The sequence below is a fragment of the Nicotiana sylvestris genome, chromosome 11, assembly GCF_000393655.2.
Source record: "Nicotiana sylvestris chromosome 11, ASM39365v2, whole genome shotgun sequence".
In the NCBI taxonomy this organism is placed as follows: Eukaryota; Viridiplantae; Streptophyta; class Magnoliopsida; order Solanales; family Solanaceae; genus Nicotiana; species Nicotiana sylvestris.
Window position 1 is genome coordinate 30,112,617 of NC_091067.1, and position 23,108 is coordinate 30,135,724.

General features: G+C 35.6%; 1 protein-coding gene across 3 annotated transcripts; it reads right to left on the reverse strand.

Annotated features, from left to right (window-relative positions):
* Positions 1-7,184: 7,184 nt before the first annotated feature.
* LOC104224514 (DEAD-box ATP-dependent RNA helicase 10) lies at positions 7,185-21,852 on the reverse strand. Of its 3 annotated transcripts, none has more exons than XM_009776189.2 (14): positions 21,730-21,852; positions 20,847-21,005; positions 19,781-19,904; positions 19,626-19,695; positions 19,339-19,401; positions 17,626-17,700; positions 13,158-13,277; positions 12,551-12,592; positions 12,389-12,463; positions 10,340-10,486; positions 10,120-10,257; positions 9,235-9,346; positions 9,037-9,125; positions 7,185-7,504 (listed from the first exon to the last, which is right to left on the reverse strand). In XM_009776189.2, exons 2-14 carry the CDS (start codon positions 20,980-20,982, stop codon positions 7,373-7,375), a joined length of 1,323 nt encoding a protein of 440 aa, XP_009774491.1. In that variant the 5' UTR covers positions 20,983-21,005; positions 21,730-21,852; the 3' UTR covers positions 7,185-7,372. The 3 variants fall into 3 exon arrangements, with proteins under 3 accessions (XP_009774491.1, XP_009774492.1, XP_070018959.1); XM_009776190.2 differs by having other exon boundaries at positions 21,734-21,842; XM_070162858.1 differs by having other exon boundaries at positions 20,847-21,020; positions 21,734-21,799.
* Between the last annotated feature and the right edge of the window lie 1,256 nt (positions 21,853-23,108).

The window sequence follows — 23,108 nt, forward strand, 5'->3', positions numbered from 1 at the left end:
TACGAACTTCCGTAGGAGTTGTGGGTCTAGGCCAGTTTTGTACTGCTTCAATTTTCTGACCATCTACCTTAATACCTTTATCGGAAACGATATGCCCAAGGAAAGCCACTGAATTCAACCAAAATTCACATTTGGAGAATTTAGCATATAATTTCTGATTTTTCAAAGTCTGCAACACCACACGCAAATGATCCTCATGTTCTGCTTCTGATCAAGAATATACCAGAATATCATCAATGAAAACAATTACAAATATATCTAGAAATGGCTTGAAAACCCGATTCATTAAATCCATGAAAGTTGTTGGCGCATTAGTAAGACCAAAAGACATCACAAGGAATTCATAATGGCCATATCTAGTCCGGAAAGCCGTTTTCGGAATATCTCTCTCCTTAACTCGCAACTGGTGATAGCCAGATCGAAGGTCAATCTTTGAGAAATATTTGGCACCTTGCAACTGATCAAACAAATCATCAATTCTGGGTAAGGGGTACTTGTTCTTGATAGTCACTTTGTTGAGCTGACGATAGTCAATACACATTCTTAACGAACCATCCTTCTTACGAACAAACAACACTGGTGCACCACAGGGAGATGTGTTGGGCCGGATAAAGCCCTTATTCAGAAGATCCTTCAACTGGGCTTTCAATTCTTTTAACTCAGCAGGAGCCATTCTGTATAGAGGAATAGATATTGGCTGAGTATCTGGAAGCATATCAACAGCAAAGTCGATTTCTCTTTCTGGAGGAAGACCAGGAAGTTCATCAGGAAATACATCGAGAAATTCATTCATGACGGGAACCGATTGAAGAGTTGGAGATTTCACCTCCATATCATGCACTCATACCAAATGATAGATGTACCCTTTCAAAATCATCCTTCAAGCTTTAAGGTAAGAAATAAACTTTCCCTTAGGCGCTGCAGCATCACCTTTCCATTCAATAATAGGATCACCCAGAAAATTAAAACGAACAATCTTTGTCCAGCAATCTACATTGGCATAACAAGAAGCCAACCAATCCATACCCATAATGATATCAAAATCAACCATTTCTAGCTCATGCAAATCAGCTAACGTATGGCGGTCATGAATCTTCACGTCACAACTTCGATATACCCGTCTAACTATAACAGACTCACCCATTGGTGTAGATACCTCAAATGACTTATGCAACAATTCAGGCTCTCTATCCCATTTACTAGAAACAAAGGGGGAGACATACGACAATGTAGAACCAGGATCTATCAAGGCATACATATCGATAGAAAAGACGGATAGTATACCTGTAACCACGTTCGGAGATGACTCTAAATCCTGACGACTCGATAAAGCATATATGCGATTCTACTGACCTCCTGAACCAGAAGCGCCAAATCTTCCCCTACCCCTGACAGTTGATGTCTGTATACTCTGCCTAGGAGGACGTACCGAAGAAGAAGAAGAAGCCCCTGCATATGCCGTCGGCTGAGCCATACCCCCTCCACCTGTCATCGGACAATGTCTCATAATATGACCTGGCTGTCCACATGCATAACATGCATCAGAACCCTGGCGACATGGTCCAAAATGATTTCGGCCACATCGATCACATCTAGGAAACTGAGGCCTCATCTGACTGAACTCGCCTCTAAATTGTGAACCTGGGGTACGTGAACTCTGACCTAGACCAGAATAAGTGGTCTGATCATGTCGTTGTCCCTGAAACTGTGGCAGCGCACTGGCTACCGAATAAGATTAACGTCGGGGAAACTGTGGCCTAAATCCACCTCGAAACTCTCATGTGTTACCTGCGAACCGCGCCCTCTTCTGCTGACCTCTATCATGCTCTCAATTGGCTCATTGTTGCCTCTTGCGATCCTCTAGACCCTGTGAATATGCTTGAATACGGGCAATATCCATTCCTTGGTTTAGAGAAGCTGTAGTGCACTCATTTATCAATTGTACCCCCAAACCACTAACAAACTAGTGTACCCGATCACTCATATCAGCAACAATCGTAGGAGCATACCTAGCCAAAGAGTTGAACCGCATGCTATATTCCCGAACGCTCATATTACCCTGTTCTAAGTGTAAGAACCTATCTCGTCGGGCTCTTCGAATCTCGATTGGCTAATATTGCTGTAAAAATGCCTCAGAGAACTCCTTCCATGTCACTGGTGACACATTAGGCCCCCGAGTCTACTTCCAAGTCTCATACCATGTCACAGCAACATCACGTAGTCTATAAGAAGTAAACTCCACTGACTCAATATCCGTGGCATGTATAATTTGTAAGGTCTGTTGCATAAGATCCAGAAAATCCTGTGGGTCAGCATTAGGATCAACCCCTGTAAATACTGGAGGATCCAAGTTGATAAAGTCCTGAACTCTCGCACTCACGGACCTATCAACAATACCGAGGGTCTGGTGTTGGGCCTGGGAGGCCACTATTCGAGTCAGCAATTGTACAACACTCCGCATGTCTAGGTCCTGATCAGGAACAACTGGGAGAGGGACTGGAGGTATGTTAGCTCCTCTACGCCCTTCCGGGGGTGGTGGGGGTGCTGCCCCGGAAGCCTGAGAATCAGCCTCATTCTGTGGCTCATGTTGATCTACATTAGCAAGTGGCACCTGACTTGTGCCCTCTCCCGCCTCCTCATCCAACCTTTGAATAAATTTCATAGCCACTTGTCGTCTCGTAGTATTAGGCATCACTGAGAAGGTAAACAAAAAGAGAATTAGGAATGAACACTTATGATTAGGCTCTATTGCACGATCTAGATCAAGAAGAAAGTAATAATCCTAAATGCCCAAAAGCCTCATGTTTATAAGTGTGGTGCACAACACACCATAAATAAGACTCTACTAGACACGGCTTGCAGACTCCCTAGGATTGACCTGCTCTGATACCAAGTTTGTCACACCCCAACCTTGGGAGGTGTGGCTAGCACCCGATGCCCGAAGGCCCGAGCGAACCAACCATGAGATATGATCTGAAATATAATAACCTGCAGGCAGAAGAGCCCAACACGATATATATATATATAACCTGGCCAACAAGGCTGCAACAACAGTATAACAGCTATCCAGGAGGCCGATAGGGCCATACGAAAAATATATATATACAATGACCGCTAGTCTGCAAGCCTCTAAGAGTGTAAGACAATCTCAACAGCGCGGGACAAATCCCCCGACATGCCCAAAACCACACATATACATCTGTAATAGTACCTATGGACTCAAAGTCAGCAACTCCGAAGAAGTGGAGTGCGAAACCCAACGCTGATCCTGGGGGTCCTACTGAGGAGGCACGCCGCTCTGTCTATCCGAACCTGTGGGCATGAACACAACGCATAAAAATGCGTCAGTACGAAATATGTGTTGAATATGTAGGGCGACAAGTGTAACATGAAAAATGTAATTAACAAGAGAAGAGATATAGAGACAATTTGAATTATGAAACTAGCCTCGGTAGGAAACTAAAATTCAACATGGATATAAATGTATGCTCGTGAAATCGTCATTCAATATTGCTACTTATAATATATCACATTATATAATAATAAATCCCTCTGTGGGGCTATAATATCCATAACATACCCGGCCACGTGAAGCCGGTAATCCCAACTAATTAGTGGTTACACAATATGTGTCATACCCGGCCGTCTATAGTGCGGCTCGGTAATGAAAGTAAATACATACATATACTAAATCATGAATTATATAGGTGCAATGCGAAACCAACCTTAAAAGACGTATTCTAAGAAGAGTCAAAGTGGCCTACCATCATTATTCCTCGAACTATCATGGTTGTTGCTAAAATATTTAATTTTTTTTACTACGAGCCAACAAGTACTAAGAACATGAGAGTTATGTATTATGAATACCTTTGAAGTAAGTGTTACTTATTCATGATTTATATGAACGTCGAAAGGAGAACGAGTAAAAAGGCTCTAGTTCTTTTTAAGCAAGGAACAAGGAAATCCGAGAATTCATAGATATCCTCTAGAGTAAGCAATCTATGAGAAAGGATCAGGTCTAAGCATCTTTATAAGTTGAAGGTGAAATAACTCGAATCCGACGAGACAATTCGATAAACGTTTATTCGAATTCTAGTCATGCCGAAAAGTATAGTGAAAGCCCTACATACCTTGTCGATGGAGTTATATACTGTTTCCAAGACCTCGAAAGCCTTAGGAATGATTTCCTACATAATACGAACCACTCAAAATCAAATTCAAGCTCATAGCTTATATAATTCTTCATTTAGACATTTATGCGAACAACTTGTGGCCATGAATTTATACTCTTTTGTAGATTAATTTCCCCCCAACACACCACCAAATTTTACTTTACTACATCTCCTCATCGACAAGATTCCATCCATGTCTTCACTGATCCAAACAACACAATAAAACCATATAGAACAGCCCCAACAATCAAGCCATATTAAGAGAGGTTTCTTAAAAAAATCAACATTTCTATAGAGGTTTCAACTATTTATTAGGAATTCTTATGGTAGAAGTTTACAAAGATCAAAGAGGAAGTTAAATCATACCTTATGTGACCAGAATTACTCAAAATTCGAAATTACTTCAAGGCGGAGTCTTGCTATGAAAAGTGAAACACCGAAGAATTCACGATTCTGAAGTTACCATGGTGTTCTCCATCTTGAGGATGACTAAATTGTTGTTATCATTGGCTAGATAGATGGGAGGAGTTTGAGAGGAAATCCCTAGGTGTTAGGTTCTGTTTTGGAGAGGATAAAATGCAGGGGTTTCTGTTTTAAAGAATGACTTAAATAAATTTTTTTTAACTAAACCCTACTAAGCACACTGTTCCAGTAACAGTGTGCACCCCTGTACGAAAAGGTTAATATCTCTCTACTCCAAAGTTTTATTAATGAACGGTTTATTGCGTTGGAAACTAGACTCATAGACCTTCGATTCGGTAGGTAGAACACACCATAACTCCCAGTATATTGAGAGAAAAGCTCATCAACAATTTATCCAAATTCCAGTAAAATTTAAACTCGTAACTTGCGGCGATCTTTGTCGAATTTTTAATCACAACTCAAATGACTTCCAATCTTAACGTATAACTATCGCATCATTTAATTATCTCATAGAAATTATCTTCCTATCGAATTAGCCCATTTACAGCATGATAACGCCGAATACACAAGGTGTAACACCTCAGCTCAGAAAAGATAATAGGGGAGGGGAAATGGCAAGCAAACAAATTAGAAAACCAAGCCAAAACACAAAACTAACAGTAGGTACTGCAATTAGAAAACCAAAATGAAGGCAACATCACGTAATAGGAGAAGTCTAGGAAGACGAAAACACACGAAAGACACTAAGTGGTGTACTAAAGTTGTTGTAACAAAACAAAGACAAAGCTCGACTACCTAACTCTCTACCTTAATTCTCAACCTCCACACTTTTTTATCCATAGTCATGTCCTTTGTAAATTGGAGCAATGCTATATCTTGCCTAATCACCTCCCCTAATACTTTTTCGGTCTGGCCCTACCTCTCTGTTGGCCCTCTAAGGCCAACCTCTCACACCTTCTCGGTAGTGCATCTGTGCCTCTCCTCTTCACATGCCCGAACCATCTTAGCCTCGCCTACCGCATCTTATCCTCCATCGAGGTCATGCCCATCTTGTCCTGGATAACTTCATTTCTAATTCTGTCTAACCTGGTATGCCCGCATATCCATCTCAACATCCTCATTTCAGTCATCTTTATCTTCTAGACATGGGAGTTCTTGACTGGCCAACACTCTGCCCCATACAACATAGTCGGTCTGATCACTGCTCTATAAAATTTTCCTAAGTCTTGGGGGCACATTCTTATCACACAAGACACCAGAAGCGAACCTCTATTTCATTCACACCGTCCCAATACGATGTGTGACATCCTTTTCGATCTCCCCATTCCCTTGAATAACTGACCCAAGATACTTGAAACTCTCTCTCTTATGGATGACTTGAGAGTCGCGCCAACTGAACTTGCACTCCAAGTATTCTGTTTTGGTCCTACTCAACTTGAAACCTTTAGACTCCAGGGTTTGCCTCCAAACATCTAACCTCTCATTAACACCTCAGGCGCGTCTCGTCAATCATCACAATGTTATCTGCAAATAACATGCATCACGACACCTCCCCCTGAATATGGCGCGTCAGTTCGTCGATCGCCACGTCAAATAGAAATATGCTGAAGGCTGACCCCTGGTGCAACCCAATCATAACTAGAAAGTGTTCTAAGTCCCCACCCACTGTCCTCACTCGCTTCACTCGTACATTTCCTTAATATCTCTAATATAAGCAATAGGCACACCTCTAGGCTCTAGCCTCCAAACATCCCCACAAAACCTTCCTCGGCACTTTATCGTAAGCCTTCTCTAAGTCGATGAATACTATGTGTAAATCCCTCTTTCTCTCCATATATTCCTCCATCAACCTCCTAACAAGGTGAATGGCTTCCGTGGTTGAATGTCCCAGCATAAATCCGAATTGGTTCTTAGAAATAGACACAATCCTCCCCTTTCAGCTCCACCATCTCTCTCAAACTTTCATGGTATGGCTTAATAACTTGATATCTTATAGTTGTTATAATTTGGATATTACCCTTGTTCTTATACAATGGGATCATTGTGCTCTATCTCCATTCTTCAGGCATCTTCTTCAAAACTGATTTTGTTCGAGAACAAATTGATTCATATAAAATTACCCAAATCAAACATGCAATAAATCTCACTGAGATCTGATTTATGGCTTGTTTGGCCAAGCTTCTCCAAGGCGAAAAGCATTTTCTTTTTTTCAAAGTTAAAGTGTTTGGCCAAAGTTTTAAAAGAAAAAATATATTTTTGAATAGAAACAGAAGCTATTTTAGAGAGACAAAAAAAAGTAATTTCTCCAAAAATATAGTATTATTTTTGAAAAACACTATTGAGAAAAATATATTTAAAAGTTTGACCAAACACTAATTACTGCTAAGAAGAGCTTTTCGAATTAATTAGTCAAAACACAAATTGTTTCTCACCAAAAATACTTTTGAGAAACACTCTTGAAAAAAAGCAATTTTAGAAGCTTGGTTAATAGTCGTCCAGAGCTAATTGGACTCGCCACATTGCTAAAAGATCATTTACTATTTTCCCCATTTTGGTGTGCACGTATATTAGTATTAGGAGGCAAGGATCTTCACAAGAAAAGGAAAATAATAGTCCCTAAGATCAAAACCATCCCAGCAGAATTGCAGAAATGTCAAATTACAGCCCAACAAGCAATAATGAAAGAACTAATTAAGTTAAAAATTGAACTAAATAGCTTAATTATATATTCCTCAATTAAGTCAAAATTGGACTAATATAGCTTAATTATATATTCCTCATTTTCTCTTTGGCTTCTTTGATAGCTTCCCAGATAGTTTCCCGTTCTTAACTCCCATGTATCTGTCAATCTCCTCGTCACCATCATCTCCCCCTCTGCGTTTCTTTTTGCCACCACTTTCTTTGATTTTCTGTATCAACACAGATTGGATGTTAATTATCCAAAAACTCCATTAAGCAATGTATGACCATGAAAACATGCAGAGAAAATCCTCCATAAACTACTAATAACCTATACAATAATAATGTATCAGGAGACTGCCACTGGTTGCATGGGACATGTGTTCCAAAACGATTTGAGGCGCTAGATATAAATAGTAGAAAATGGAATATGGCATCAATGGAGAAGCTGCTACGGAAACTAGCAATGAAGCAGGATATTCTATGGGTGAGATGGGTGCATGAGTTGTATATGAAAAATGATGTGAATATATGGGATCTTCAACCACCTCTTGACTGCAGCTGGTACTGGGAGAAACCCCATTCACTCAAGCTGGAAATGAAGCACTGGTACCTTGACGGCAGATATCTGCTGACATCAAATGGAGCTTACTCTGTATCTATGAGTTATAATGCTTTACAGGGGGACATGGTGAAACTGACAAAAGTTTATTTAATATGGACAAGGCTTATGCAACCAAAGCAAAGATTCATAGTTTGGTTAGCAAGCCAAGAGAGGCTACTGAAAAAGGAAAGACTCGAGAGAACACAAGTGCCAGTGACTGAAGATGCATGTTGTTAATGTGAGGGGCTGACTGAAACTCAAAATCATTTACTTTCTGAATGTTCATGGGTTACTCGTTACTGAAGTAAGGAGAGAGTTGTTAGTCTGGTTAGGAATTCAGATACAGAAGCATGGGGTAAGACGAACAATAAGATGGATCAAAATAAGGCATTGGAGACAATTGAAAAAGGAGTTGATCATGGCAGTCTGGGCGCAATGATATACTACACCTGCCAGGCTAGGAATTGGAAGCAGTTTAGGAACATCAATGCAAATACAAGTTTTGTTAAAGAACAGATACAGAAGGAAACTAAGCATAGACTAGATATGATACAAGGTACAAAAAGAGCTCGAGGATGTCAAGTGTTGATACGGAGATTATGTAACTAGTTTTCCAGTTGAGGCCTAGATGACCCCAGCAACCTTCCTAGAAGGTGGTTTGAGCTTTAGAGCATATCAATTTGGTTGTTATGGTAATATTTCACATTTATTACCAAAAAAAATAATGTATCAGCATGCAAACATCAGGAAATATGAGCAACTTCAACATTTCATGGAATAAGTTGTATACATGTCACCTCTCACAACATTCCACAGCCTCTCCAACCGAGAAATGCACATAACACGAATAACAGCTCTACATCCAAACCACACTCGAAGAATCAAAATATGCTCGCACTATCTCTACCTTATTACCTCTCTAACATTAACACCTGAGCCTAATGAAAATGGTGAAAGAGGTGAATTCAACTATAATATTAAGTCCTAAAAAGGGAAACTAATAATAAAAATTAGGGCTCATTTCACTTGATTTAATTGACTAAATTTAAACAGTCTTTAACCCGTGCATTCAGAAGCTGACCACCTAGTGATTGCCGCCCACTGAAGTACACCCTCCCCCTCCCGCAAAGGGAAAAAACACAAGGAGACGAAGATTACCATCTGTGAGATCCTCTTGGCTTCTGTTACACGCTCCAAGAGTAGCAAAACCTCCTCTTCCTCCGCAGGATACTCAGGTAGTTTCTTCCCTGAAGATTATCAGTTTTTAGTTTGGAAAACATGTACCAGATAGACTAGAAGTGCTAGAAGAAGAATATATTAGAATCTCGGAAATATAATACTTCTGTATTTTCATACCAATAAGCTTTTCTATCTGTATATACCACTCCAACTCATACTGATTCACTAACGATATGGCAACCCCAGAACGTCCTGCTCGTGCAGTTCTTCCCACCCTATGTATATAATCCTGCAGGCCATGCATACAGTGATAAGCTAATATCGCATCAACAACAACAACAGTCCAATGTAATCCCACAAGTGGGTCTGGGGAGGGTAGGATGTACGCAATTGGAAGGGCAGAGAGACTGTTTAAAAATCGCATCAGAAAATAAATTAAGATTATTCAAATTGAAATGATGAGTATGAAGTCAAGTTTCATTGATCTTATTGCATAAACAAAGGACCGACATATTCTTTTAATTTTTTTTGACTGTGGTGTCCGGGCCAGCTTGCTAGCACCTCGACAATTCCATCGGGTACCAACTACCTCTCACACCAGCACAGGTACTGGGTAGCTCTACCTACCAAGGGTTGGAAATATGGAAAGAAATCACTTAATATTCGATTTTTTCAAATTCCAAACAAGCTGAACTACATAATTAAGGTTCAGCTAAAGAGTTTTTATCTAGCGTTTGGACAACTTTTAAAAAGTTTGTTTTGAAATAACTTTTTGGAAGTAAAAGTTTGTGCAAAAGAAAACTTGTCTGGATAGCTGCAGTTTTTTGGAAGATTTGTGGGTGTTCTGGGAGTGGAAAAGTTTTTTTTAATTAAGGGAGAGTGGAAGAAGTTTTAGGTATTATTTTTTGAAAGCCAAAAAACAAACCAACACCTTCGAAAAGTTTTTCAAAAACTTCCTAACCAAAAAAGGTCCATGCCTCGCCATAGATAAATCCAGGACCACCCCAATGAACAGAAAAATCAGTATACAACTTTACAAGCAGTAAGAAAAAAAAGATCCACCTTTGAGTTTGTTGGAATATCATAGTTGATAACCATATCAACAGATGGGATATCAAGTCCTCGACTGGCTACATCAGTGCAGATAAGGATATTGCACTCTCCAGCCTTAAATTTGTTTAGAGCCCCAAGCCTTTTTGTCTGTCCAATAAAACATGATATTTTTGAGGGGGAATGATAACCAGCAAACTGAAAAGATGCATGCCTTGAAGTTCATATATACCTGAGTCATCTGACCACTAATTGGTATAGCTCTCAAGCCAAGATTTCGAAGCATCAGAGCCAGCAGACGAGTTGCATCACACGTACGAGTGAAAACCATTGATGTACTGCCAGACATCTCAGTCAGAATATAGACAAGATAGCAGTCCTGTGGGCACATAATAATATAGTCAGACAACAAATCATTATTCGATAATTAAAGTGGGACCAGAAATCATTATTCAGCAAACAAAAGGAATTACATCCTTAACCCCTCAACTTCTGGGGTCTTTTACGTTTATTCCTCGTATACTATCTCTAGCATCCAGTTCCACAATTATCGGGCACAGTGGCACAGCTACTTTTGTCCCAAGGGTGGTCACCCGAAAAATTTTATTGTGTATATAGGTCGAATACCAATTCACATGATCATATATTATATTTTGAACACTCTTAACTTAGGTGTAAGAGTTAGCCCAATGGTCAAGGGCGTTCAAAATGAGGAGGAGTTCATGTTCTCCAAATTAAACAGACACCATCACACCACCATGTTTGGTATAATTGGCTCTTCTCTTTTAATCCACAAATTTCTTGATAAATAACTGTTGAAGGTTAAATTTGTGTAAAAACAAACAACTAATCAAGTAATTTTATTAATTAAAAGTGCTTATTAAATAAATTGTAAAATTTAAAAGTCAAGCTCTACAAAAATTTCTTTAACAAAAAGCTCTTTACAGGGTAAAAACCCTCTCAACTCTATCTTTCCTTTGGTTGCTTACTAGAATTTTTTTGGTTCACTTTTTATGTTAGTTTTGATTTATAAAATTGTATTTCTATTATAGTAATTGTTTTTATGGTTTATTAGTTAAATATTAGTTTGATTTAAAATTTTCGGTGCATCCGTCAATCGAAAAAAAATTATAAACTTCTTTAAAGTTTGAACACCCTTAGCGAGATTCCTAGCTACGACGCCTGCTCGGGCACTAGCTAAACTAGTCGTCCTTTTTGAGAAGGAATTAGATAAACTAGTCCTTTTGATAATTTTTAATTTCAAATAAACTGGATTTGCCAATACCGAGCTTTAAAGATGCTATTTTACATATTGCTATTAAGGCCACCCTTCGCAACCTACCTCTCCACCTTAGCAGGTTCTGAATTCCCTGCTGCCTCCCCCTCCCAAGAGCCTTCCATGCTCTATCATCTGACCCCACACCCTTTTCCATCACTCATCTCTTGTTCACCATGCCTAATCTAACACCTTGCACCCCATCACTGTAGCACAGCTCCTAATGCTAGATCCCTCCCCTTTGCAGAAGCTTCCAACCTGCAGTGCCCCGTGTCCTATAGTGAAACTCACCAGAATTCTTCCCTGCCAACTCCGTGCCGTCACTTTCCCCTTCGCCCTACCCCTATCTCATGCAGAAACCCTAATGTTTTGTTTTGAATTCAACAAAACTTCTTCACTTAATTTTCCTCTCAGTTCCAATGTTGTAAGCCATACATTAAATCTCAAAAAAGGTCTGCTCACCAGGGAAAGAGGAGGTAAAGCCTGGCCAAATATGAATCAAGAGATGCAACTACTTAAACTTTCATGATTAATACTTTCACTTCAAATAATCAAGAGATGCAACTACTTAAACTTTCATGATTAATACTTTTGGGAAAGCTACAAATATGAATCTTGTAAAGAGTGACTGGTCATCCTAGTTATTATTTTGTAAAACTAAGTTAGCAGCACAATCATAATGATCATGTCTCTTCCCTCTTTTATCCACGTGATTGTATCTTATTCTAGTGGTGCCACAATGTCAAAACTCCCACATCCTTTAGCCACATAATGATGATTACTATGAGAGCACAGCAACACATATAGTGTTCTGTAGTAGGAATACACTTTCTCTGAACACCTTCGGCGCTTAAGCAGATAAATTCAAGCACATCGATTGTCATCAACAAGATGTAATTTACATGGAACATCATTATTAAGCCAATTGCTGGATACAATGCTTGCCACTTGGCTTGCTTTCTCCCAAACAAACCTATAAGAGAAACTTTTCACTAAAGAACAAACCTTATACTTGGCAGGAAGAAAACGAAACTGCTGCTTTAGTGTATCAACTGTGGAATACTTAGATGCAGCTTCAATCTGAAACAAATTATAAGCAAAGTTACGCAAAATACTCTTGACCACCTACAAATTATACTGTGAAAATTGGCATCGTTATATTTGTACCTTAACAGGATTTCTCAAACAAGCCCTCTGAAGTTTCTTTACCTGTAGTTCAATGTACAGATATATTTAGAATCAGACTTCCCATGCAACAAAGTTCACTCCTCTAAGGTTTCATCAAGAGTGACACAGCAGAAACTATTAAGCATGGAAATAAATTCCTTGAGGAGGAAAGCAGAACAGGAGCAAATTAACTTGCCAATTGCCATTCACAAGAACCCCACTTTCTCATTTTTCTTTCCTAGACAATTTCATGTAATAATCATATTGCTATTATGATATAGAGAATACGTGCATCTACTGCCATAAAAATGATTACTGATCATTAGCTGCATGGCAATATGAGAAAAAGTTCAAAAACAAGTCAAAAGCTCCTCCATTTTATGGTATCTTCTCATAAATGGCAGACCGAGCATGATATTTGGAAAATAAAAAAAGGAAATTTTAATGAAAGCACTTTTCCTACCCAAGTACTCAGGAAAAGATACCTATCCAGCCATCAGAGAAGGGAATTTCTCTTAAGAACGGAACCTAGAAAGAGAATTGTCCACACAGAGAATAGACTATTTATAATTAACAACGGATTCATATAAACCACGTGAAAACAAACCTTCTTGGTCATTGTAGCAGAAAATAGATAAGTCCTTCGATCATGAGGGATCGCATGCAAAATCTGATCAAGGGCCTTTTCAAAATCCTCATTTAGCAGCCTGTCTGCCTCATCCAATACCTGTTGCATGGACAAATTCATGACTCAGAATATGCATGCATGCTCTTATCCAGCTAAAATAATCTGTTGTGAAACACATATTTATATTTTTTTTAAACCTAGACTTGGTTACGAATAGAAATCAAGATATTAAAATATGGAATTCTAATACAAGTCTGAATACCAATCGAATCACATATAATGAACTGCATTTTATTTTTGGATAAATATTGCTTCAATTAATGAATTTCTTGCTTGGTCCAATTGTCCGCAGCTAAGGCGATGAAGCGATTGTGCCTCATGCTGTAGTTGGGGGAAAAGCATTTAACTGTCAACCCACATGGAGACAAGCAAGTTTCAGAGGAACATATCAAGTAAAGTAGTCAAATGCTTTCTGCGGCTCAATATGTTGGAAAGTTAAAAAGTAAAGACCAACAAAATTTGCCAATGCAGCCAGGAAAAAATGACAAGCAGCTTCTCCACTGACAAGAGATATAGAGCCCGTTTGGATGGGCTTGTTTTAAGTGACTTTTAAGCCAAAAGCCATAAGTTAGGAATTCTAGTTTTTGGCTTATTTTTGTCATTTTAGCTTAAAACTAATAGTCGTACCCGCGAGATGCGCGGTCAATATTAAAAAAATATTAATTAAATTAAATTATGATCGGGCTTGTTTGATCCTATTAGACGGTATTGCTTTAACAAATTTCAATTGTCATCTTATTTGTCAATACAATATACCCAATAATAAAATCTCTATTAAATTAAAGGTACTTATATATTTAGTGAATAACTTTTTTGTTCTATATTTTTCTTTATTACATTATCCATTGTTTAGTATTATTACATTGTTAATAGAAATTTTTGTTTGTATATTACTTTGTTTACTATTTTTGTCTGCTTGCTTTCTTTTTGTAATATAAGAGAAGATATATAATTTATTACTGTTGAAATATTTTTTTATTTTGAATTTTATTCTATTTTTTGTTTTGTATTTTTCTTTATTATATCATCCAATATTTAGTATTATTACATTGTTAATAGAAATTTTTATTAGCATATTACTTTATTTAATATTTTTCTCTGCTACTTTGTTTTTGTAATATAATAGAAGATATATATTTTATTACTTTTGAAATAATTTTTTTTTAAAATTTTATTCTATTGTTCTCAATAATATTGTCTAAATTTTAATGAACAAATTCTCGATTAAATTAAAGGAACTTATGTAGTCATCGAATCATTTTTTTTTTTTTTGTGCATTTATCTGTATTATATCACCCATGTTTGAGTAGTTAATTTTAGGTAGTTAATTTTGTTGTGTCTGTTTTATCATTTTTTTTTTGTATATAATTTTTCAATCTCCAAATTTGTTGGAGCTTTGTCCTAAAATTTGTCACTTTGTTAATTTTTTGACGTTACATTTGGAATTATCACAATGATTTGCTTCTCCTATTCTATATAAATAGAATAAATATTGTCTGAATTTAATGAATAAAATCTCTATTAAATTAAAGGGGACTTATATAGTCATCAAATAACTTTTTTGTTATGTATTTTTATTTATTATATTATCCAATATTTAGCATAATTATATTGTTAATATAAATTATTAGCATATTACTTGTTTAATATTTTTGTCGGCTAATATTGTAATATAATAAAAGATATATATTTTATTACTCTTGAAAATATTTTTTTATTTTAAATTTTATTATATTTTTCTCAAAAATATTGTTTGAATTTAAATGAAAAAATATATTTTTTATTTCAAAAAAGAAAAACAAAAATGATTTTAAAAAATAAAATAAAGAAATTAACTAACTTAAACCAACCCTCACCCATGTTTGAGAAATTAATTTAGGTAGTTAATTTCTTTATTAATTTTCAATAAATAATTTTGTTAGTATTAACTAATTATGCCATGCGACTTTTTTCTAGGCAACCACTTGAATTAATGTGGTGCCTTTTTCTTTGGCTTTTAATAATATATAGATAGATTATTAGCATATTACTTGTTTAATATTTCTGTCTGCTAATTTTTTTTGTAATATAATAGTAGATATATATTTTATTACTCTTGAAAATATATTTTTTATTTTAAATGTTATTGTACTTTTCTCAATAATATTGTTAGAATTTTAATGAATAAATACACTTTTTATTTCAAAAAAGGAAAACGAAAATGATTTTAAAAAATGAAATAAAGAAATTAACTAACCTAAACCAACCCTCACCTTGGGTAGTTAGTTTAGGTAGTTAATTTCTTTGTTAATTTTCAATAGATAATTTCTTTGTTATTAACTAATTTTGCCATGTGGATTTTTTCTAGGCTACCACTTGGATTAATGTGGTGTCTTTTTTTTTTGGCTTTTAATAACATATAGATATAGATTTGAATTAGCAATTTTTAATTTTTTTTATTTCAATTTTATTATAAAATAATTTTAAGAGTTCCAACTTTGTTGGAGCTTTGTCACTTGTTGTCTTATGGTTATACCACTTGGCATCATATAATTATTTACTTCTCTTTATATATATATATTCACACACACACACTACAATATTAGAAAGAAACTATTCCACAATTTGAATCAAAGGGTTTTTGTATTGCTTTATTTTCGTTTTCTTATTTTAAAATAATTTTAAAACTCCAACTTGAAACTACTCCAACCCAATTTGAATGGGTAGTTATTTGAAAGAATTACAGAAAATACACATGACTTCACACCATAACAAAAAATGGCCCATGTTTTTAAGTTTTACCCTACCTAGCCCATATTGTACATATTTTGAAAGCCCTAGAAAATTCAAAATTTGTGTTCTTATAATCATTGTTTCTAAAAGCTATAGAGTTAAATATGTATTCTCACAACCATTGTTTTCACTCTCTCTTCTTCTCACATCTTCTACATATGCTTCAAGGGGCTGAGTAATTTCTGTTTCTCCCCATGTGTCACCTGGTTGCAATGTAAGAAAATTGAAAAGTAGAAGTCCACCACTGAAGGCCATTCAAAGCTTTGCTTTCGAAAATATGATTTTTTGAGTTTGTTAGTTGTTTTGGATTGGGTGTTGTTCCAATTGATTGCAAATATCAAAAGGAGTTCAAGATTTAAATTTGAAGCGATTTGGAGTAGATTTGAGCAAGATTTGAGTTAAATTTCAGAAAAGATGCAAGGAAGAAAACGAAGTCAGTTTTTTGTATAATCTTGTATAATAGTGTATATGAGTGTATAAACACATCTTATACACTATGATACACTTTTATACACCTTTATACAAACGTCTGTAGACGAACTTCTTCCACGATTTTCAGTTGCAATTCTTGTTCAAAACTAGTCCAAATCTCCATTAAATTACTTCAATTTTTTATACAACCTCCTTATACTATTTCTAACAAGTTTAAACAATACCCACTCCAAAATTCTCACGAAATCAAATTTAGAATTTAAACCCACATATTTAAGCTTGTTAAAAATCTAATTTTCACTACCCAAGTGGATTTGGTTTGTTGAACTAATATTTGAGTCACAGTTATTGATTCGAAAGTTAACTTAAAAGCTTGAGCAATCTTTTTTAAAAATTAAATAATAATTTTGAGAACCTATTGGAGTTGAATGTTGAGTATTAGCCTATTATTTTGGGGCTAGTTGATTGTAAATTGAAATATGGGCTATAAAACTGAAAAGTAGGGAGCCCAGTTGTTCTTATGTGAAATTTTCCCTAGTTATTTTTATATATATTTATATTTTCGTTTTTTTAATTATAACTAATTATAAGATATTTATATTTATTAATTTAAATAAAGTAACCAATTAACATATATATATATATATATATATGGTAGTTTTTTTATTTTTTATTATTTTCATTTTTTATAGATATTTAAATTCAAAAATAATAACTAATTAGTAATTAATTATGCCATGTGGCTTTTTTTTAGGCTGCCACTTGGCTTAAGGAGACGGCTTTATCCTCTCCTTTTAATAATATATAGACAAGTGCTTAAAAGCACTTTTTTACTTTTTTATCCAAACACTACAAAATGGCTTAAAAGCTATTTTGACTTAAAAGCACTTAAAACAAGCCAATCCAAACGGGCGTATGCACGCTGTGGGGAATATGGACCAGACAGCATTCGAAAATCATATCACTTGCCAGACATCAAAAGGCCTAGCCTTGAACATGCAGCAAATATCACTTTTAATGTCAACAGTGACATAATAACATATGATATCCTTCAACCAAATTTCGTGAATCAACATTGCACTTTAGGGTTTTTATCCAAAAGAAAACAAAAAAAGTGCATAAACAGGCAGAACGAGAACACCTCTGGAACATTTTCAGCATAAGACTCAATGGACAAACTTACCAAGTACTTTATCGTACGAAGAGAAAACCCTTTAGTATTGGAAAGATGATCCAGTAGCCGACCAGGAGTTGCCACCTACATCAGACAGCATGCAAATGCGCACTCAAATAAATGTCAGAGATTAAGCATATTAAAAAATCTGTAATAACATACAATAGCTTTAGCAAATCTGGTGTAACAACTCGTCCACATGGCTTACTAAACTGACAAGGCAACAGAATAGATGTTTGGATGTTGAAAATAAACCAGCAAAATATTTGACTGAGTACACTTAGAAGTTTTCTTTTTTAGGTAAGCAAGACTGCAAGAGTTGTATCAGTAAGTTGCATCAAGATGATGCATAATGATACCTAAGGAACCCTACAAAAACACGGCCTCTGACTGCACAAACATGTCTGCTGGTTGAAGAAATCTAGTAAACTATCAATATCGTGTACATGTTTTAACTTGAACCAAAAAGCTGACAGAAAAGGCTGTTGCAATTTGTAAATATTCTCCTTTTTGTTCAAAAAACATCTCTGATTTCTTTCCCTCCAAATAGTCCACAGATACAAGTAGGGATGGTTGCCCATCTCAGTACGCTTAATAGCTGATATTATATTAATTCCACTCACTTAATAGTTGATAATCTATTACTTCCACTAAAGACTTCTATAACATGAGCTTTCGGATAGATAATCTTAATAGTCTTTTGTAGAGAATCGTGTTCTGATGTAAATTCTCTACTCTTTGGTATACTTCATGTATACGGGAGTTCTCTCCCTTTTGATTAATACAATTTACCTTATCAAAAAAAACCTGAGCTTTCGGATAGATACTTTTGAGCCTCTCATAAGGAAAAAGGTCACTGATCTTACAATCCTAGGATGTGGCATGGTGCTGAATGAACATGGTTTAAACTGAACAAATAGATTTGCCAAGGCAAGGCCAATGGTACACCAATTTTGTTTTTGCTTAGATTGCTAAAAGGATTCATCATCAACCTTTTACAACCATCAACTACCTCTTCCAAAAGAGGTATGGATATTAATCATTCATGAGGACTTCTGTATAAGCCAAGGCATTTTGCAAAGTCAACACAGAAGCACATTTCCTATCAGATAATCTAAGAACACATCTCCTATCAGATAATCTAAGAAGAAAAGGCAGCTAACATCCAGTAAAGGCCTAGCAGGATTAGGATCCCTTCTCGCAAAATATAGGCAACAACTTTAACAAAAAGCTGAGAAGAGAATGCAGTTTCAAACAACGGGGGCAAGGTAAGTGACTTTTTTTGGATAGGTGGGTAACTAACTATTTGACATCTAGTCTGGAATATTTTATACATCTATAGAAAAACAGATGACCCCCAAAATTATTTAAAGGAGACATCACAAACTTATGGAGCTAACTGCACAGTCCAAATAATAGCATGCGGCTACAGTGACCTGACATGCTTAGTCAAGGCTGGGATGGTATACTGAAGCAACAGCATCAGAGGTAAACTGCAGCTGGTGCTCCTCTGTCCCCTAAACATGCACTGCCATATGAATACTGCACCACCAACTCTTTTTAAAAAGGTCAAGTTTATATTACACCACCAACTCTGCCTGACATAGTAGTATTGCCTTATAATAAATCTTTCGAAAGAGATTTTACCATCTGTAGCTCCATTTCTACTTGCTTCATCTTAACAAGAGACACAAATATGTGGTAGTAAATGTTAGTACTTACAACAATGTGAGGCCGTTTCCCAAGGTTGATGCTCTGCTGTACTTGATCTACCCCTCCAACCAGCTGTGAAACAATTATCAGCAATCTTTTAACAAAAAAAAATGTCTAGCTGAATGCCAATGTCAACCATCATATATGACTGTTTCAATTCTGACATGCTCTACCCTGTCTACAGACATGTTGCTACAAATACCTATTGTCTAACAAGTGGTTATCAACCCTTTGGACTACATTTGAAGGGGAAAATGAATTGTTCATGCATGTAAATATGACTTAGTCAAGCTCACCACTGCACATTTTACTCCAACACCGGATCCTAAAGCTTCAAACTGTTCAGCAATTTGAATCGCGAGCTCTCTGGAATACACAAAGAAAAAAGTTGGAAATTAAATCACTAAAGAGCTTCGACAAAATAAGACAAGTAATCAGACAAATAAGCGACCTTGTTGGAGAGAGAACGCAGGCAAAAAAGGCATGCGGAGAATCTAATAGGGCTTGCAGTATAGGAATTGCAAAAGCTCCAGTCTTTCCAGAACCCGTTTGAGCCAGACCAATTAAGTCTTTGCCTAGAACAGAACCCAATCAAACAGTTTATAAGAAAAAATACTTTCACCAAATAGAGGATGATATACAAAAGGTTTAAACAATAAAAAAGGATCAAAATACAAATAATGTTCTTTAGAAAAGTCTTCCAATCTACTATACAAATTGGAACACTTTTGAGTGCTTTGAAGTCCAATGACAGATAAGAAAATGTGATGCCAGCAATTTAGAAAATGAACTCTCTCTCTCTCTCTCTCCAAATTTTCAACTTCAATATATGTGGACTTCAAAGCTCACCCCCTACTAGTTTATTAGCAGCACTCACATTACTTGCTTGACTGAATTTTGCATGGTCCACCAAACGTCCCTCAAATGCAACATTATATTCCATAACTTAGTGGAAAATTTGCATTGCACAGACATGATTTCTGACCAGCTAGCAGTCATATAAGGATCTTACAGGAAACCCACATTACCTTTCCCTTGTCATTTCAAATTTTCAAGTTCCTAAAGAATTTCTAGTTCAAAAATATTCTGTTCCATTACACTGGATTGTATCAAATACTATCACTTGAGGCAATTGCATAAAGCTGCTTTATCCAGATTTCTACAATAAAATGTTACGTCTCTATTTCGCACTTCTCTATTATTCATAAAGCTAAGATTTTCCTGTACTTCTCAAACAATGGCTTCCACAAAATCACGTCTTCAGACGATTTGCTACCACGGGCAAAATAGGATAGTGGAAGTTTCAACCCCACAACCCAAAACAGACCTAAAACACACCAGCAATCTAGCATAATCAGCGTAGAACTTTAAACCTATTTGAATTATTAGCACAAATCTTAAAACCACTCGAAATATCATATTTATAAGGAGAAAAAAAGTAAAAGATAAGCAAAAAAGAGTAGAACGTGTGGTAAAGGCAGAGATGAAAAAACATAAAGAAGGGAAGAAGAAAAGACCTTCAAAGGCATGAGGAATAGCTTCAGCTTGTATTTTAGAAGGGGTTTTCCAACCCAAACTATCACAAGCCTCAATCAGTTGATCAGAAACACCCAATTCTTTGAAAGACTTCACTTCTTCTTTGGATTCTTCCATTTAGCGGTTCTCCACAGTTGGTTCTATTAAGACAGTAACTTCAAATCAACAAACGTTACTGAAAAGGGACTATAAGCAAACAGAAAAGTAATTTTTCTCCGAATTCTTTCTTTTTGTTCCAGTATTTAATAATCCTCTTTATTTTCCAAAGACAAATAAATAATCTCTCACAAATATCGACTCTGGATATTTCCCTTCAACTTTTCAATACTCAAAGCAGCAAATTTATCGGGATGATAAAAAAAGACGTATGAAGCAAAACATATTTAATATTAACTTATTGAGGAAGTTTGTTACTCTCATACTTTAAGGGCCTTGTCATAAATGGTAAAGTTGTTTTTATGTGACCACGAGGTCACGGGTTCGAGCCGTGAAAACAGTTGTTTGGAGAAATGCATGGTAAAAGTGCGTACAATAGACCCTTATGGTCTGACACTACCCGACCTCACACATAACCGGATTGTCAAATAATTCATTCAAAGGCATTTACAATCCAATGTAACGTTACTTTTTTAATTACAGAGAAAAAAAATCCAATTTGAAGCCATTTAAAATTGTGTAAGAAAAGAAAGACGAATTATACCATTTAAAGGACAAAAATTTATAACTCAACAACATATTAACAAATAACAAATCACTGTAAGTCTTCATTAATCATACTCCAATTGAAAAACCATAACAGCAGAAGTTAGACGACTCACGGCCATAAACTGCACGAAAAAAAAACACAAAAGGAGAAGAAGATACCTACGTCTGAAGACGGAATGGAGGCAAAAGGCCGCAGGCAGTGACTTTCGGCGGTGGCGGTGAACAAGGAGAGGCGGCAGTGGTGTTCTTCAGGTTGTGTAATGCCCTCTTTTCTAGTTTTGCCCTTTGAAGTTGGAAAATATTGGAAAGAAAAGAAAAAATAAATAGAAATTTATTTTTTATTATAAAAGTGTATAATAGTGTATAAGATGTGTTTATACACTCATATACACTATTATACAAGATTATACATAATTATAAAATAAATAAAAAAGTGACTTCATCTTTTTCTTTACATCTTTTCTGAAATTTAACTCAAATCTTGCTTAAAACTACTCAAAATCACTTCAAATTTAAATTTTGAACTCCTTTTGATATTTTCAATCAATTGGAACAACACACAATCCAAACAACTAACAAACTCAAAAAATCAGAATTTCGAAAACAAAGCTTTGAATGGCCTTCAATGATGGACTTCTACTCTTCAATTTTCTTACATTGCAACCAGATGACATAAGGGGAGAAGCAGTAATGGCAGACGGCCCTTGAAGCATATGTAGAAGATGTGAGAAAATAGAGAGTGAAAGCAATAGTTGTGAGAACACAAATTTAACTCCATAGCTTTTAGAAGCACTGGTTGTAAGAACACAAATTTTGAATTTTAGTGCTTTCAAAATATGTACAATATGAGCTAGGTCAGGTAAAACTTAAAAACATGGGCCATTTTTTGTTATGGTGTGAAGTCAAGTGTATTTTCTTGTAATTCTTTCATAATTTTATTGGAAGTCTATTTTTCTAGCTATTTGAGATGTAAAATTATTAATAATTTCTTTTTAATTGATAATACTATCAATCCATTTAATTGTTTTTGACACATTATTGATTTTAGGTAAGATTTTATCAATTATAATTTTGAAAAAAAAAATCTTTAAGGCAGCGGTTATAAGAAAACTCTACTTTTGTACTAAAAATACTAAATATTATTTTTTAAATACATATAAATTTATTATATTTTAAAAATGGGGCCCCCAAATTTGCGGGCTAAGGCGCAGATAATCTAGAGCCAGCGCGAACAATAGCAACCCCTGAAAAACTATTTTCAGTTTGGATAAAGTAGTAATTTAAGTTATTTTCCTAATATGTAGGTATAGTTATTTAATTAATTTTCTAATATTTAGAATTTAGAAATTAACTACAATATGCATAATAAATTTTTTCTTATTTGAACTATTTATATATGTAAGAAAATTCTAATATTTAAGGTTTAAAATTAATTAAAAATTTACCTATATAATTCTTTTTATATAGCTAATTTTGAGGGACATTTAAGGGGCAAATAGCTAAATTTGGACGTTACCTTCTAGTGATGTGAATAACAT